The sequence below is a fragment of the Rhinichthys klamathensis genome, unplaced genomic scaffold, assembly GCF_029890125.1.
Source record: "Rhinichthys klamathensis goyatoka isolate OS25496 unplaced genomic scaffold, OSU_Roscu_1.1 h1tg000161l_1, whole genome shotgun sequence".
In the NCBI taxonomy this organism is placed as follows: Eukaryota; Metazoa; Chordata; class Actinopteri; order Cypriniformes; family Leuciscidae; genus Rhinichthys; species Rhinichthys klamathensis.
In genome coordinates, this window is record NW_026606695.1 from 3,260,353 (window position 1) to 3,276,863 (window position 16,511).

General features: G+C 39.3%; 1 protein-coding gene across 5 annotated transcripts in view; it reads right to left on the reverse strand.

Moving 5' to 3' along the window:
- The window catches only part of tcf12 (transcription factor 12), a 117,736-nt gene that overhangs the window by 35,679 nt on the left and 65,546 nt on the right, over window positions 1-16,511 (reverse strand). For all 5 annotated transcript variants that reach the window (XM_056259002.1, XM_056259001.1, XM_056259004.1 and 2 more), the window contains 3 exons: window positions 8,048-8,109; window positions 1,149-1,281; window positions 837-889 (listed from right to left, as the gene is read on the reverse strand). In XM_056259002.1, the coding sequence (XP_056114977.1) occupies window positions 837-889; window positions 1,149-1,281; window positions 8,048-8,109 (248 nt within the window). The remainder of the gene's footprint in view (window positions 1-836; window positions 890-1,148; window positions 1,282-8,047; window positions 8,110-16,511) is intronic.

A 16,511-nucleotide genomic window follows, 5' to 3' on the forward strand; every position in this document is an offset into this window, starting at 1 on the left:
ATTGAGAGCTCACGAAGACTAATCCTGCTGCCACGCGGCCCTCAAAGGCCTCGTTTTGTTCTGCGGGAGGAATCCGAATCCTGTTGTATTAACGTGAGGGGATCTCTGTGCTAAAGCGGCTGCATCTGGGGACGCATTCATTGCAGCCAGCACTGTGGTTTGAGGGAAAATCTAAAAGGAGGCTTTCACTATCTGCCCTCCGTTTTCCCACAATGACTGTTCGAATGTGCGATTTATGCATATAGAAAGGGTGGGAGGGAGTTGGGCAAACGGGGGTCACAGGCGGAGTCAAGCTGAGCTCCACACTTCCTCCGAATCCTAATGTCTGGTGCTCCACCGGGATTATCGCCCATGGAAATTTACCACCAATTCCACCTTATTAATCTCTGTCTGTCCTCCTGTTCTGGCTACATAATGACTAATTAAACATCAAAAGAGCTGTGGCGGGGATGCGGCATGACAGCTCATGTCCCTGAGCCCTTGTTCCCGCGGGAGAGGGGAGGAGAGGGAGGCGAGTGCTGACGGGGCGGCCTCACAAATCAATCAACCATCGTTACCGTGCACCTACACTCGCCGTGCTCCAAACGGTGGATTCGCAAACACAACAGAGCTGATTTGTGAGGCAGGTTTGGCCTCCCGTGTACATGCGCTTGACATACGCACAGGTACACGCTGCAACCATGTCAGAGGACGACTTTGATAAGATGAAATTCAAAAATGTGTGTGTCGCCGTACCAACGGCTTTCATTAAACGCCTCTGTTGGTGTCTGCTTGTGTGCTAGCATCTATTTTTAAAGCAAAGGGATGGCAGGAAGATGAAATGATGCTGTACTCACAGATGTAGGCAGGCCAGGAGGGGGCTTGCGCACTTTCTTTGTTTGCACAGGATCTGTGGAGAGAATACAAAAACAACTTTGAGACATTTGAGGGGGGAAAAGAGTAAACAAGCATGAGAAGGCACTCAGTCAGATGTCTCTTTGATTACAGGTTTACAAAGACAAATATGAGAGCATTGGTGTGGCAGAAATCGAGGAATTCAGCATAAAAAAAATTATATTTCCGTTATTGTCTGTTAGTGTTTATTATAAAAACATAATAATGACGCTTTAGTCATGCTTTTTCATTGAGGGCATTAGACAGGCACTGACCCAGTGAAGCCGAGTCCTGAAGGGAGCGTCTTCGTGGATTGGAGCCAGTAAAAGAGTAGAACGGAGTGGGCGACTTCCCAGAGGTGGTGACAGGCCCTGGGCTCGCCAGACCCATGTCCGACCTCAGACTGGGCTGTAGAGACAAAAGAAGACAGTTTAGGGCTGAAAGCCGACCATATATACACTAATGTAAACGAACAAAAAAGTGAATGTGTGCGTGCAAAACATAAACACTTTTAAATATAAAAAACAAACAAACAAACAAACAGTAATCAACTCTTTCCAATGGCAGGGAAGCATTGTCTCACAAATGACAGAAATTTACCATTGTTAAAATTCTATTTTCACATGAACGACAACCCATAAATAGCCAATATTAAAATTCTATACTATTTTGTCAAATAAGCTGAATAAAATAGTAAAAACTGAAATAATGTGCAGTATAAAAAGAATTATATTTCAGCTATATACAAACACACACACGCACGCATATATACATGTACACACTGTATATAATGGTTCTACATTTCATTTATATAGTTGTCTTCTGTGTGATTTTAGTTTGTCTCGTGTTAAGTGGTGTAGTATAGTAGTCAACAACCGCTCTAATGCATGCTGGGTCTCCCAGTATGAGTCCTGTTACCTGATTCCTTCTATTCTCCGTCACTCTTTCATCCCCCTCCACACACTGCTCTTTAACTCAGCAGGCGATAAGGCTAATTGGGCTTATTCTCTAATTGGCCTCTTAACCCAGTTTTCTGGGACGAGCAACAAGAGTGGATGTTGGTCAAGGGTGCGATAGCCTCCGGGAAAACCATTTACAAACCTGAAGCCAACGCTAATCTCCCGGTCATCAGAGGCGGGTTTTGGGGCCACTGTCTCTGCTCTCTCCTCACGTAATTGGCTGTCCATCGACAGGCTAGTGGCCCTGTCGACTTCATGGGCTCTATACCGGGTGTTTTGTCAAGTTAAGCCGGCACAGTTTTTTACAGGGTAGCTGACAGTTCCTGAGATCAGACAGATGGTTTAATGAGGCTTGAGCTGGCCACTGTCGTATACCCCCCTCCCCTGTTGGATCTCTCATTCTTCACTCTCCTGGGCCCGCTGCTCCTTTAAGTGAGGATGTGTCCCTGGCTGTGTGTGGATATGCCCTGGGGCCGTGATCAGGCCTGATCAATAGCAGTTCACCGTGAGCAGAAGGGGAGGGAATCACTAGGTCAGACTGATTGGATCGATTTCTCCTCGGACTTCACTGAGCTGCTGGCACTCTCACATCAATAACTGCACAATTGTGTTCAGTAAAGAGCGGAAAAAGCAGAAAAACTCTCAGGTTTTTTTCTTTTTCTGTAACGAGGTCTGATTGTGTCCTTCTGTGAAGCAAAACCTTCATTCAAGGGCCACACAATATCTGAAATGATCATACATATTTTAATCTGTGATGCTTTTTAAAGTTTTATACTTTTAAACTGTGACGGTACAAAAGTCCCCATATAAAGAAGGCTTGTATGTAGCATTTTTGTAATTCGGTAATACTTTACATTACATATTATAAACAGTGTGGGGTCAAGGGCTTTTAGTTATGCTGCCCCTCATTTGTGGAACTCCCTTCCCCAGGACATTCGTAACAGTGTCAGTCTTGACACTTTTAAACCTCGTCTTAAAACTCTTTATATAAACAGCCTTATTTATGATTGCACATGTATTGAGCAATATCTTATTCTTCAGTGTATATTATAATATGGTTTGTCTATTGTTCTCATATTGATGTTTTTAGGAAGATTTGTGAGGTGACCTTGAGTGTCGTGAAAGGTGCCTATAAATAAAATGTATTTTTTGTTATATATTTATCATATTAATCGTTTGTGTGATTTTAGTTTGTATTACTTTTTTATTTAGAATTACTAAATGTCATTTTAAATATTATTTTAGGTTTTTCTTTTTTAAATCTTATAAATTGAAAACGACAAACAGTGCACTTATTTTTTATTGGTCAGATCACTGTTTTGTATAGTTCTTAAAAATTAACACATTGTACAAAGGACATTTATCCGATATCAAAGTCGGATAGAAGTCATAATCAAAGCCCTGGCCGTGGCTACAGAAGAAAGCAAAAATAGCTGCTACTCCTTAAATTTAGCCTATTAAAACAAGGGCCATCAGATCGTGTGAAAATCAGGTTGGCTTCTCCTTTACTGCAGGAGGAATGAGGGGGGACACGAGCTCTCCAAAGTGACAGGCTGTCAGGGAGGTGGCATCATTGACATTGACATGGCAAAGCAGACTGACTAGTGTTGCCTTTGTTCAATGATATGAAATCCTCACAGCAATATTATCTTCTTACTTTTAGCCGCAATGCAAAAACAAGACGGGGGAAGCGCTGGGGTCAGATGAAAGAGCGATAGAATACTAATTTACTACTCGGGAGAGAGTGACTTTAAGGGGGATTTACTGTGGTTTATTATAGTGATGTGAAATTAGTTGAATCCTATTTAAAGATTACATTCAGAGAACTGGTGGTTCCATGAAACTAAAGGGGATTAGAGAGATCTTTGTTAAATTGAATATAGAATGAATGAGAAATGTACATTTTCTGAAGAAAAATGCCAGGCCGTTGCTAAACAGTTGCTACGTAAAAAAGCCCTTAATCATTTTCTGGTTTCTAGATAGGTCTCGGGTCTATGTGATATTTTTTCATCTGCCAGGTGAAAATCTTAAGTCTGATTGCTTAGAAAAGTAATTATACACCTCTCGTCAACAAACCACATAATTTGAGGTATCATTGATGTCCATTTTGGGATGACAGAAACGTTTAATGCTTACGGTTTGGACTGTGTTCAAATCCCTAATACTAAGTATGAGCGATCGCAACAGCGATATACTGACAAAAGGCCTGTTCCTTTCCCGCCAGGGTATAAGTGTTTGTATGAACATGGCCGTGTGTTAGCGGGTGAGAGGAAAATGACTGCCCACCATGGTTTAGCCTTTAAAACAAGTACTCAGCTTACATGACAGTCTGGTCAATCTTGCGGATACTGAGAAGTAGTGTTCATTATAAGAGCACTTGACAGAATCACAGGGGCTTCTGAGCCCGCTCACATCTGAACAATCATCTTCCTGAGTGAAATGTCAGGCAGATTGGTGGAGATAATAGCAGTCATCTGTCAACCGCATCCTGCCGCAACAATCAGAATAATCCTCCACACAGGGGACGGGCGCAGAGCTTACCTACAGCCATCGTGCCACTGAACGCAGATCTCTACCGCTCGCCTCTTATCGCTTCACTATTTTCACATTTCTCATGTTTGGATCATGGCATTTCCTGCTGCAAGGTTAAAGATGGCAACAGTAGTGCAGCCTTCAGTGAGGAATTGTTAAAGATATTGCAAAGCAAAGGCAAGCAAAGAACGAATAAAATGTATTATTTTAGGATGTATAATGTAAAAAACTGATAAATGGTCAATAAAGCTCCTCTTTCCTAAGTAGAGATGCATACATTTGTACGAGGTGGGAAAAAGCATATTCCCTAGGAATACAAAATACGATATTTTGAATAATACTGATAACCAAATAGTGGTGACCATTAACTTCTATTGTATGGACAAAAAAACCTGACATTTCTCAATTCTTTTCTGTTCTGCAGAAGAAATAAGATCATACAGGTTTGGAACGACATTAGTAAATATAAATCTATAAATTCTGTCATAAAGGATGACAGAATTTTAATATTTGGGTGAACTATTCCTTTAAGAGTAATTTGTTTGGGTATCTTGGTAGCATTGAATGGTTTTGATTCACTAAAAAACTGGTTCATAAGAGTCATTTGTTCAGAAAAAAAGCGACACGGTTTGAGCTGTATGTTTATGATATACTACCAAAACCGACTCGTAATAAGTCACCCGTTCGAAAACTGAACTACATGGGTTGCATTGTATGGTTTTGATTCACTAAAAAAAGCTGGTTCACATTTGTTTGGGAATCTGACTACGATATTCATAATGTATGTTTGTATTTAATATGAAGAAGAACTGGTTCTTAAGAGTCACTCGTTTTGAAATCTACACTGGTTGTTATGAATGTTGTGCTGTAGATTAAGTATTAGTGTTGCAATGCCACTGTATAGGCTACTATTGCAGAAAACACAGTCTCCGAATATGTTGTATGGTGTTTGATCCACATCAGCGGAATAATGCACGTGCGAGAATCGTTAATGGTTCTAAACAAGCTTTTCTCGCTTCCCAAGCCAATGTGAAATCCACAGTTTTTTCAACGAAATTGCTTGTTGTAAAAGAAAGCAGCCAAGATGCTTGGCAGTCAGAGATACAGGGGCCACAGCTGGCTGAGACAGTTTGAATATTTAACTCAATAAAAGGTGTACAGTTCCACATCAGGTTCAAATGATGCAATAATACCTTGCTGAGGGAGAGGTTTAGCCTGCAAATGATGACAAACCTCATAAAAAGACAGGCTGTTTGCTTTTGTGAAAATCCTGTAACCGCTTCCCATCACTGCCAAACACTTGATAGATTACTACTGCAGATATTTCCATTCTTGGCACTCGCTGAACAAATAGGGCCTTTTATTAGGTTCCGCAATGTGCATTGCTCAATTTTCGAAGCAGACTGGGTTATTAGGCGCCCGATTCGCGTATTAAAAACACTGCTTCTCCGATAATCTCTGCACCTGATAGTCATCTGTTTATATGCGCGCGGCAGACGCGATGGCCGTATTAACACGCGGGGTGCAGAATATTAATGCAGCCACCCTGCAGCCCGCATTCTTCCCACATTCGCTCAGGAACCGAACGGCTTTTTCACTCTTCCTGTTTTTCTTCGGCGACTAGACAAACTGAGTCTCTGCCAGGCTCTGATCTGTGCAGCTGCAGGCCAGCATAAATTCCCCAGTTCCCACACAAAATGTCTGAACTGGCATTCCCTTTCAGAAAGCTCTTTTATGAATGAGCGAACGCGCCAGAGAGCCAGCCGTGTTTTCATTCGTTCTGACTAGCGCCATTCACTGCTCGCAAAAAGCACGGTGCTTTAAAAGGTGTGCTTGTGTGTTTCTCTTCTCCTGAGATGGATGCAGCGCTCAGAGGCCGAGGTTATTAAAGGGTTGTTCGGGTCGAGGGCTGCGCTGACCTCACACTTAAGCTGGAGAGGTAGTCTTTCTCTAATATCCTATTTTAGCCATGGCATTAAATCTAATCTAAGCCAAGACCCTGCATGCTAACTAAATCCTTCTGCTAATGAGCATACACTGTAAAAAATGACTGTAATTTTAACTGTAAAAGACTGCTACATTAAAAACTGTAATAGATCTAATCTGACATTTAATGTAGGCCTAATTTTACAATTTAAATGTTACATTCTGATTTTCTCATAATTCCCTGTGTGACACTTCAAATTTGGTTTTCCATTTTAATTATAATGTTTCATCTTAGTTTTTGTTATTAGTTATGTATATTTTATGTTATATCTTTTCCAACGTCTGGCTAAGCATCGTCAGTCGTTGCCTGATGCATTTGAGTTTACAGACGGTATGTGATGTAAATAGCGACTGCGTTATGGAGGATGATCAAATATTTCTTTTCATTTGATTATTTACTTGTGTTTACGTCGCTCAAATAGCGCGCTTGCGCAGATACAGAGAAATTGATAGCCAGGCAACAGACAAGTGACCAATTCTGAGTGGCTGAGACGTCACTACACACAGTTAGCCAACCGTGCTGAGACTTCCAGGCCGAGAACGGGTTGTAATCGTGCCGTGCAGAACCAAGCTCATAGGACTACTCTAGTATACTCTCTGACTGACTGACGTCAAGCGTGTCAGAGAGAATGAACGGGCAGGAGAGAGGGAGAGCGGGAGCGAGGTGGTGTGCTCACACAATCCTGGCTTTGTTTGGAACATCTGTGTGGCTGAGGGAGGAGAGCAGGGCTGGGCGCTGTGACCCTGCTTTAATGGGAGTGCTGAAAGTCATGTTTCTGTGTGCTGAAGGCCTGCTCCCTACACACAATACATTCATAAACTCTCCCTCTAAATCACAGAGCTGAGTCATATTAAAAGCTATTAAAAAGCATTCAGATTAAAAGCATCCAGACTCCACAAAACACTCTTTCAACATTGTCTGATGTGAAAAACTGACCGGAAACTATAAAATAAGGTTCCCATATCTTTAGATATTTGAGATTAGTAGATGATTTTTGGTACCGCTTTATACTTTCTTGTTAACATGCATTAGGTATCACAAATATAATACAGTAACTAATATTTGTTTAAACTAAATTTATATAAATTTTACAAATGTATTAGTATACACTACTGTTCAAAAGTGACAGTAAAAGCATTATCATGTTACAAAATATTTTAATTTCAAATAAATGCTGTCTTTTGTATCCTGAAAAAAATGTATCACGGTTTCCACAAAAATATTAAGCAGCACATCTGTTTTCAACATTGATAATAAGAAATTATACTTCAGCAGCAAATCAGCATATTAGAATGATTTTTGAAGGATCATGTGACTCTGAAGACTGGAGTAATGATGCTGAAAATTCAGCTTTGCATCACAGGAATAAATTACATTTTAAAATATATTATTATAAATATATTATAAGATATATTTAAAATTTTAAATAGTATTTCACAACATTTTTACTGTATTTTATTATATACATATAGCCTTAGCTAGCATAAAATACTTATTTCAAAAACTTTCAGCCCAAAGCTGTATTTTTTAACTGAGCTTAAGATTCACAACCAATTAGCCATGTGTCGGAGTATTTGGCATGTTCACTTTCAGCACTTTGGTAGTTGTGATGAATCAGGTCTAAGTGAGAAACCTGCAAGATTTACACAAAAGCAAAAACTACATAAAACATGTTAATAAAAGTTGTGGTTGTTACCTGGCATCCAGAGACGCCTGGCTCTCTCCCATAGCCAGAGAATGGAGGCCTCTCAGACTTGCCTATGGATAAACAAACACACAAACAATCAGAACAGCACCATACACATTAAACAAAAACATTAATCATGTGAAAAACAGGATAACTGAAAAAATATCTGCCAAAACTCACACATTCTGTGTGAGTTTTGGCACTTGAAGGCTGCAAAAGGTCAGGAAAGCCTAATTTATATTTCATGTTTCATCAATAAGGTGTGATTTATTTCTGTGTACGTTCTCTAGCTGCCCAACAGGCAGGGCATGTCTGACAGTAAACTACAGGGTAATTCGGGTCTCAGTCAACGATACTAATCCATCTTGATTCTTTTCCTATCGCAGAAACGGCCCGTGAGCTTCCAAGGGGCAAATAAAAAGTGCACAACGCACAGCCGTATGAATCATGCACTTCACAATATCTAAACTCAGCAGTTTCAAACTCTCTGCGAGAGAAAAAAAACACGAGACTCCTAAAGGAAAATGATAAACAACTCTAAAAACATCATATATTATACTTGTCAGACTTTCAAACATTAGAACAAACACAGCAGTGAAGCTAAATTCTGTTTACTCCAGGGAAAAGGTAAATATTTTTGTAACTTAAATTGGGATGCCGAAAAGTATTTGTGTTACACCTTTAGGCTTGCGCGCTTCAGGTTCGGTTCTGCTGCGCTCAGGTGCACGAGGCCACGTGTTTTCGAGCGTGCGAGTTCCTGCGCTGGCGTAGAGACAGCAGTAATCAGGTACAGTGGTTTAACTGAAAACACTGCTTCCCCTGTGGTGTAAACTGATCTCAATCGGCGTGATATAACATTTGAGAGTTTGCACTCCTGCAAAGGAAGAGGGAGTATAGTTGTGGCTAAACTATTGTGTTCCCTCCCCCTCAGTCACCACAAAAGAATAAAACATCTGTCTTTCAGCGACTTTAAAGGTTAGGAGGCTTTTTCGCCTCATCCTGACTTCCTGGACTGCTACTCAAGTTAGGTTTAGGTTTCTGAGTTTGTGGCGTACACAAACTCCCACACAGGCAGTCTTTCCTCTACAGATGCACTCGTGTCCAGCATTGAACGATTCATTTGCAGCATGTGTTTTGTCACACACTCTCTGTCCACGCTGAATAATTTATAAGACCGTGTTGTTGTTTTAGATCCTGGCAGAGCTGGAAGCGCTACTCATGAAAAACATCCTCCCTCGGCCTGGGTCTCTCTGATGCAGCGAGCAGTTGCACGCATGGTTTGGCATGCTCTCGTGCAGCGTAACCCAGCCATGCGCTGTAACATGTCGAGGGACCTTAATGCGATCAGTGCCGTAACCTCGGCCACTAAGGAGGAGTCCCAGAGGATCTGAACGGTAAACATGCATTTAACTGTCTAGCATGCCAGAGTGAAAGGCCGATCTGCGCTAACAGCAATGGCAGAGCCAAACAAAGAGAAGCACCTATTCACCACACACACACACACACCCACATTCTGTCAGAGCCATAAATTATAACACACATCAATGAGCATTAATTGTTACAATGGCATATTTAAGTCACCCACATGTATCTCTATAGAAATATAACTGGTATTATCAGTGAGAAAAAAAAGACAGGACAGGAGAGGTGAAAATAAAAGTTTGTGTTTACATAATATATGTCTGTGTACTGTGTATAATTATTTTGTATATATATGTACACAGACATGCATGTACTATACATTTATTTCTATTTATATATAATATAAATAAATGTATAAATATATATACAGTATATACATCTTACATCTTAAATATTTACATGCATGTTTGCTTTTATATATATAAAATAATTATACACAGTACACACACATATATTATGTAAACACAAACTTTTATTTTGGATGCAAGTAATCGTTGCCCAGCACTACTATATTTATATATTTTTATCCAGATAAGAATAATTTTAACCAATAAAACAATGAAATAGTGTATTAAAAATGCTGTATTATTTAAAATCATGACAAACATCAATGAGCTAACATATATTGCTATAAAGGACAACACACACACACACATATATATATATGTTATTCAATGTTATATAAATTATATATATACAAAATAAATTATATTTCCTTATTTTAATTTATTTTTAACTCATTTGTTTCATAACTATATATATATATATATTAATAGATTACATACATACACATATAAAGTGTGTGTGTGTGTGTGTGTGTGTGTGTGTGAGATGTGATGTAGGACGAGCGGATGAAGATAAGTGTGAAAAAATGAACCGGATGAGGGGAACAGAAAAATTAAGAATGACTCTGAGAGCGGTGGAGGAAGAGGAGACCCATGGGGGCCTGATATTCAGAGAGAAAGTGAGAGAACGAGAGCGAGTTCTGCAAAATTATTGGGCGTGCATTCAAAACACGGAGCGTTCCAAAAGCTGAAAGCATCCAAAGGCGAAGAAAGGCAAATCGAGGGGGGGGGGGGGGGGAGAGTCTCTCGGAATGTTAAAAATCAACAATGTAAGACAGCTCTTCCACTGCTATAGCAATTTGTTTAAGTGTTACTGGCGAGTGTTTGTGCCAAGCGGGCTGCTGGCTGCGGCGATGATGTTTGAGGAAGCAGTGCCAGCTAGCGCAGCTGTGAGGCCACTACCCCCACCCTCAAACACACACCCCTTCCTTTCCTATACACTCTCGGCCAAGACACTCTTGGAGACAGAACGAGAGAGAGAGAGAGTTCAGAGAATATGCGAGACAGCAGGTGAGAGGAGAGTGTATGAGTGTGAGAGGAAGTGACAGTGAGTACATGTGTGAGAAGGGGTCACAAGGGGGAATCTCTCCAGAAATGAACTGCAAGAAGTGGGAGTCAAAGCTGACGATTAGCCACGTCCTCTACAGCCCTCCTCCTCTTAGCTGGAGCGATGACAGACGGATGAAGGGGGGGTTGGCCTGATCAATACCCGCCTCGCTGCTTCTACCCGGCCTCCCCTCTCTGCCGCCTACTCCTTTACCGCGACACATCATACATTATAGAAGCGGGATCTGACTGCGGATGATGAATGTTCCAGCCTCGCCGGGCTTTAAGGGAAGGGGTGGTGCCGGGGTGGCTGACGCGGGGGGACGGGAGAAGCACCGCCGCACGGGGAAGTGTGGAGGTTAGCCACCGTGCAATAGGTTATCAATGCCCCTGCTGACTCACAGCTAATGAGTGTTCTAGTCACACAATCTATCATACAGGTGACTGGGGAGCCTGGAGGAGCATGGGATGTTTACAGAGACCAGCCGTAACAGAAGGAACCTGATGAGGTTATGAAGTTTGATGAGAAAAGGCTATGCCAGGAAAACCATTGGATCACTGAAGATTAAAGACAAGTCAGCTATGATGTGTTTAATGTCTGGGGAAGTAGCTGGTATAATAAGGATCAGTGCTGCTGAAGCAAGCAGTCCGCTCATTTACATTCGAAAAACTAGGAAAGTTGGAGCATGTGACCTTGTCAGTCAGCAGGGGAGGGTTAACGGCCCCACCAACTCGACTCCCTGCTGAGATAACAGCTCCTGCAACTCTCCACATGCCCTCTTGGAACAACAAATAGCCTGCAACTTCTTGGTACTCTATATTGGTGTCATATTAGTGATATTGAGATATTGGATATATGCAGTGTTGGGAAGGATACTTTGGAAATGTAATAGGTTACAGATTACAAGTTACCCTATTTAAAATATAATAAATAGTGTAACTATTTCAATTACTTTATTAAAGTAATGAAACTGATTACATTTGATTACTTTTTTTCTAAATGTCTAAAGAATGTTTTCAACTGTTAATCTGGATTGAGGAGAGATCCCCAGACATGATTGTAAAGCGCTTTGGGTACATATGAAAGCGCTATATAAATGCCTCATTCTATTCTATTCTATTCTTAATCATTTTCAAACATTCAAACCAGACAGGGTTTAACCTTACAGTTGTCAACACTGGTTACTGTCAGACTTTCAAAATCATCACCTTCATCACTTGAATTAAGATTATAATAATAACATTTTAAAGCACAGACACCACAAAACCAGACTTTTGCAAATGATTTAAATTTGAGATCGTTCTGAGTTTAAATACAGATTTCTGGATGAAATGATTTTTAAATTTCCAGCACTGGAACACAACAAATTAATATTATTCAACATATTCAGATGTAACCCCTTTGTAATTGTTGAGATTTGCAATAATTACACATTTTTTTCTAATTTATTTTGTAATAAAATTACGTAACGCTGTTACATGCCCAACACTGGACATATATACATCCCACTAGGATTACGCGGGACTATTTGGGGGATTTTTGCAGCCTAAAATGACAATTTGCAGTGGCTTTTCTTAAAATTTGCGGCATTGTTTTGCAGTGAAAATACACCTCAGACAACATTCTTCTAACATTTTTTATTACTTTTCTGACCTCAAGAACCAGTGGGCTCTGTATTTTCTAAAAACATTTCATTTCAAATGTAACACCAAGTAAAACAAATATCTCCCACAGGATTTTATGAAACTATGGGGGGATGGTTGTCAGGGCCCTCTAGATCTTTGATCACAAAACTAAGGATTTAAATATAATCTTACTAAGACATATTATTGGGCGATATAATATAATTTTTTTTTGTGGCATTTTATGTAAGTATTCTGCTATACTGTAATAAAATTCTCATTTAAATTTTGGCCATATAAACAGCCCAAATAAATGCAATAGTGCATATAGTTTTTAGGTACAGGTAATGAAATTTAAAACAACACTGCATTTAATCTTCACTGTAGAAATTAAATAAAGATGAATCATTATTAAACTTACAAAAAACTATTCAGTCAAGAGCAGTGAGTGATTTCCTTGTCTTTTGTTGTTTGATTAACATTAAAAACAGACAGCAGCAGGAATATTAGTCTGCTGTCACTTTAAGACATAATGCACAGAGCCAGGACACTGATACTGTACACATGCGTTGTCTTTCTCGACTGTTTATATTCAGTTAAGACTAAACCTATGTTTTCTAGGATAGTCCGCCAAGACGGGCATGTTGACATAATTTTTGTGTGAATTTGTCTGTTCAAGCACAAGACTTAAAAGAGAATTCAATATTTGTGCGTTGTCTCAGATTTACCGCGAGAAACATGTTTGTACCATGCATCAGAGACAGCGCTATTTTGTCAAGTGGGTAACAGGATAATCAGAAAAGGGTTATTTGTAGTAACAATAATACAGCATTTTCCACACCATATGTTGAAATTAAGCTTAATCAGCTTTTTAATATGATTTTCTAATATAGATCTAGCTTACTGCAGTGTGAAACAAGTGTCTAATACCAGCCTCATAGCGAAAGCAGAGTAAAGTTAACATAACTTTCAACACACTCAAGCGTATTATAGTATGATTGTTTTGACCAAGTAAAACAGCGCTGCGTTAACTTACCCCACAATTTAAATTTTTCAAATAAAGTGATCTGTATGAGTAATAATGTAGCACTTGAGTTTGTTTCATTAGAATAAAATAAAATAATGTGAATTTAAGACATCAAATGTAACTGCAACAAAGTTCAAGGAAGAAGGAGGGGAACGTTAAACATAACTTTAATCATAAAATAAACATAAACAACGAAATGAAAGGAGCGGCAGCAGCCAACTGCGGCATATAAGCATAATAAAATAATAAAATATAAGGTCTCGGCCCCGCCCTGCTTCATACCACATTAGCTCATCCATGAACATGATTTCTGCCTTGAGTCCCGTCGGATTGCTTTCCATCGTTTGTGGAGGTGAAGACAAAAACTCCCATGATTCCACACTCACTCACAGAGTCATCAAGCTACGGCTTTGTTATTGTTTTGAATAAGCGACCTCTAGCGGTAAAACTTACATACTGTGCCTTTAATGCAGTGCATCTGTTCTTATATAAATGGATAGTTCATCCAAAAAGTTAAAATTCTCTCATCATTTACTCATCATCATGTTGTTTCAGACCTCCTGTATGACTTTCTTATTTCTGTGGAAAATAAAACAATATTTCGAAGAATATTTTGGTATAAACAACATTGACTTGCATCGAATGGAAGAAGAAGAAAAAAGCTAAATATAGTCTTTTGTGTTCCACAGAAGAAAGTCATAAAGGTTTGGGGAAAAATTAGGGTAAGTAAATGATGACACAATTCAAATTATTGGTGAACTATCCCTTTAAAAGAGTTTCATGTTGATTTGGCTTCCAAAATGCTCTATTGCAACACATGAAACCGTGAGAAATGTCAGAAGCAGTTGTTTCACTGATCACACCTCTAACATTTTTGAGAGTGAAATACCCTGCAAGTGAAGATTTCAATTTCAACAACAACAGTCAGTAGTAATGAAATGCCCAACTGTTATTGAGATGTTTTGAGTTGGTAAGTGAACAGCTGGCTTAACAGTTGCAGCTCTCGACTTGTAGGCCAATCAAGACACTAGACACAGACTAGTTCTGTCACCAATATGTCATTAAACAAGGCACTGAACTAGAGGATTGTACAGATGCACTCTCCTTGAAATACTCTCCGTTCATGCTTCTGACGCCTATGAGCTTTCAAAGATTTCACACTCACAACCTGACCAAAAAAAAAAAAAAGATGTTTAAACTAACACTCCAACCTTATCAAACTAATAGTTTGAAGACCAAGAGAACAATATACACTGGAAAAAGAAAAAAAATTCTTCTCCAGTTATGACAACGTCTTCTGTTGGCCATCTCTCACCACAGGCCTGTGTTATCGCAACCAAGCTCTTTAAACAGTCTTCATATCAGCACTCCTTGATTTGCGCTGAGTAGAGAGAGAGAGAGAGAAAATAAAGCAATACAAAAATGAGTGTAACCTTAACTGTAAAATATTGTAAATACGCTAAGGAAAAAAACTGTTAATAGGTTAACAGTAAGATCCCCTACTTTATACAGTGAAAAACTGTAAAAGATCTAACCAGACATTTCATGAAATTTTTACAGTAAAAATTCTAAACATTTTAAGATGTAAAAAGGGCAAATCAAATTATAATTTACTGTGAAAAAATGTAACTGACATTTCCAGAATTCCCTGTGTGACACTTCACATTTGGAAGTATTTCGTTTAAATAATTATGTTTCTTAATAGTTTTTGTTATGTTATGCACATTTGGGTTTTATGTTACATCTTCTGTTGTTTAATGTTTATTTGTGTTCATGTGTGTTACCATGATGGTGTTTAGTTTTTGCGTGAATTACTCTGTGCACCTTCAGTATACTAGTATAATTCAGCTTATGGAAAAGCTACTTGTGATGAACTTCGTCATGATTCTTCATGTGGCTTCCTCTTTTACCACCTGTATTATTATGCTGGTTTCAGTATCTGTTAAAGGTAGAACATAGATTTTAGCAGCAGTGTGCTTTGTTGGATTTACCGGTTTGTAAATTACAGTTTTATACTCTAAAATGTACAGGTTCTTCTGTAAATATCTTTACATTTTACTGTATTTTTTACAGAATTATTCTGGCAACCACAGCTGCCATTTTTTGCAAAAACAACAGGATTTTTTTTTACAGTCTAGTCTTCTGCAGCATCACCGGCAATGCTTGTCAGCAACGGTGTTTTTTCACCCTCAGGGGAAAACAGGGGCTGTACTGGAGAAGTGATGGATGGAAGCGAAAATGAATTCATCAATTTCCCCGTGAGGAACTGCGAGAAGCAACAAGGAGACATCCAGGTGTTGACATGCGTGTCCATGTGGTGCGCGCCTGACATCACATGTGTTTATGCACACACACCTGTAGAGTACATGTTGCAGACCACGACGTAACACAAATGCAGTAGCTTATTACAGTGGTAAAAATGCTCTAAATGGTTGCAATTTCAGCAGTCAAACTAACAGTATATCGTTATATGAATAAAATTTCGCTAAATTAAAGGTGACCTATAATTCAAAATTGAATTTACCTTGGTATAGTCAAATAACAAGAGTTCAGTGCATGGACATGACATAGAGTGAATCTCAAACTGGACTGTTTTCGCGTTCTCATTTAATTCACGTTTATGAAAAACACCCCTGAAAAACGGTCGGTTCTCCACACAATACCGACTGTGACGCAATAGTCGGGATCATTAATATGTACGCCTCCAAATATTTGCATAATGCCAGCCCTCAATGCCAGGCGGAACTGCGCAGCCGAAGCATGGCAGTTGCTCAGTGTGGATGTACACATGAACACAAAAGTATTTTTTAGTTCCTTCATCTGAGCCTCTGAAGAAACAATGGGTTAATTTTATTTTCTCTGGAAATTTCCAAACATTTCACCGACTGTTTCCTCAACTTGGGCCAATACAGAGCTGGCCTCGGATCGAGCTACCAAGCAACACTTTCTGATGTGTAATTGTTCAAGTTCAGACAGGTAATCTTTCTCTCAAAATCGTTCAATACTGTTT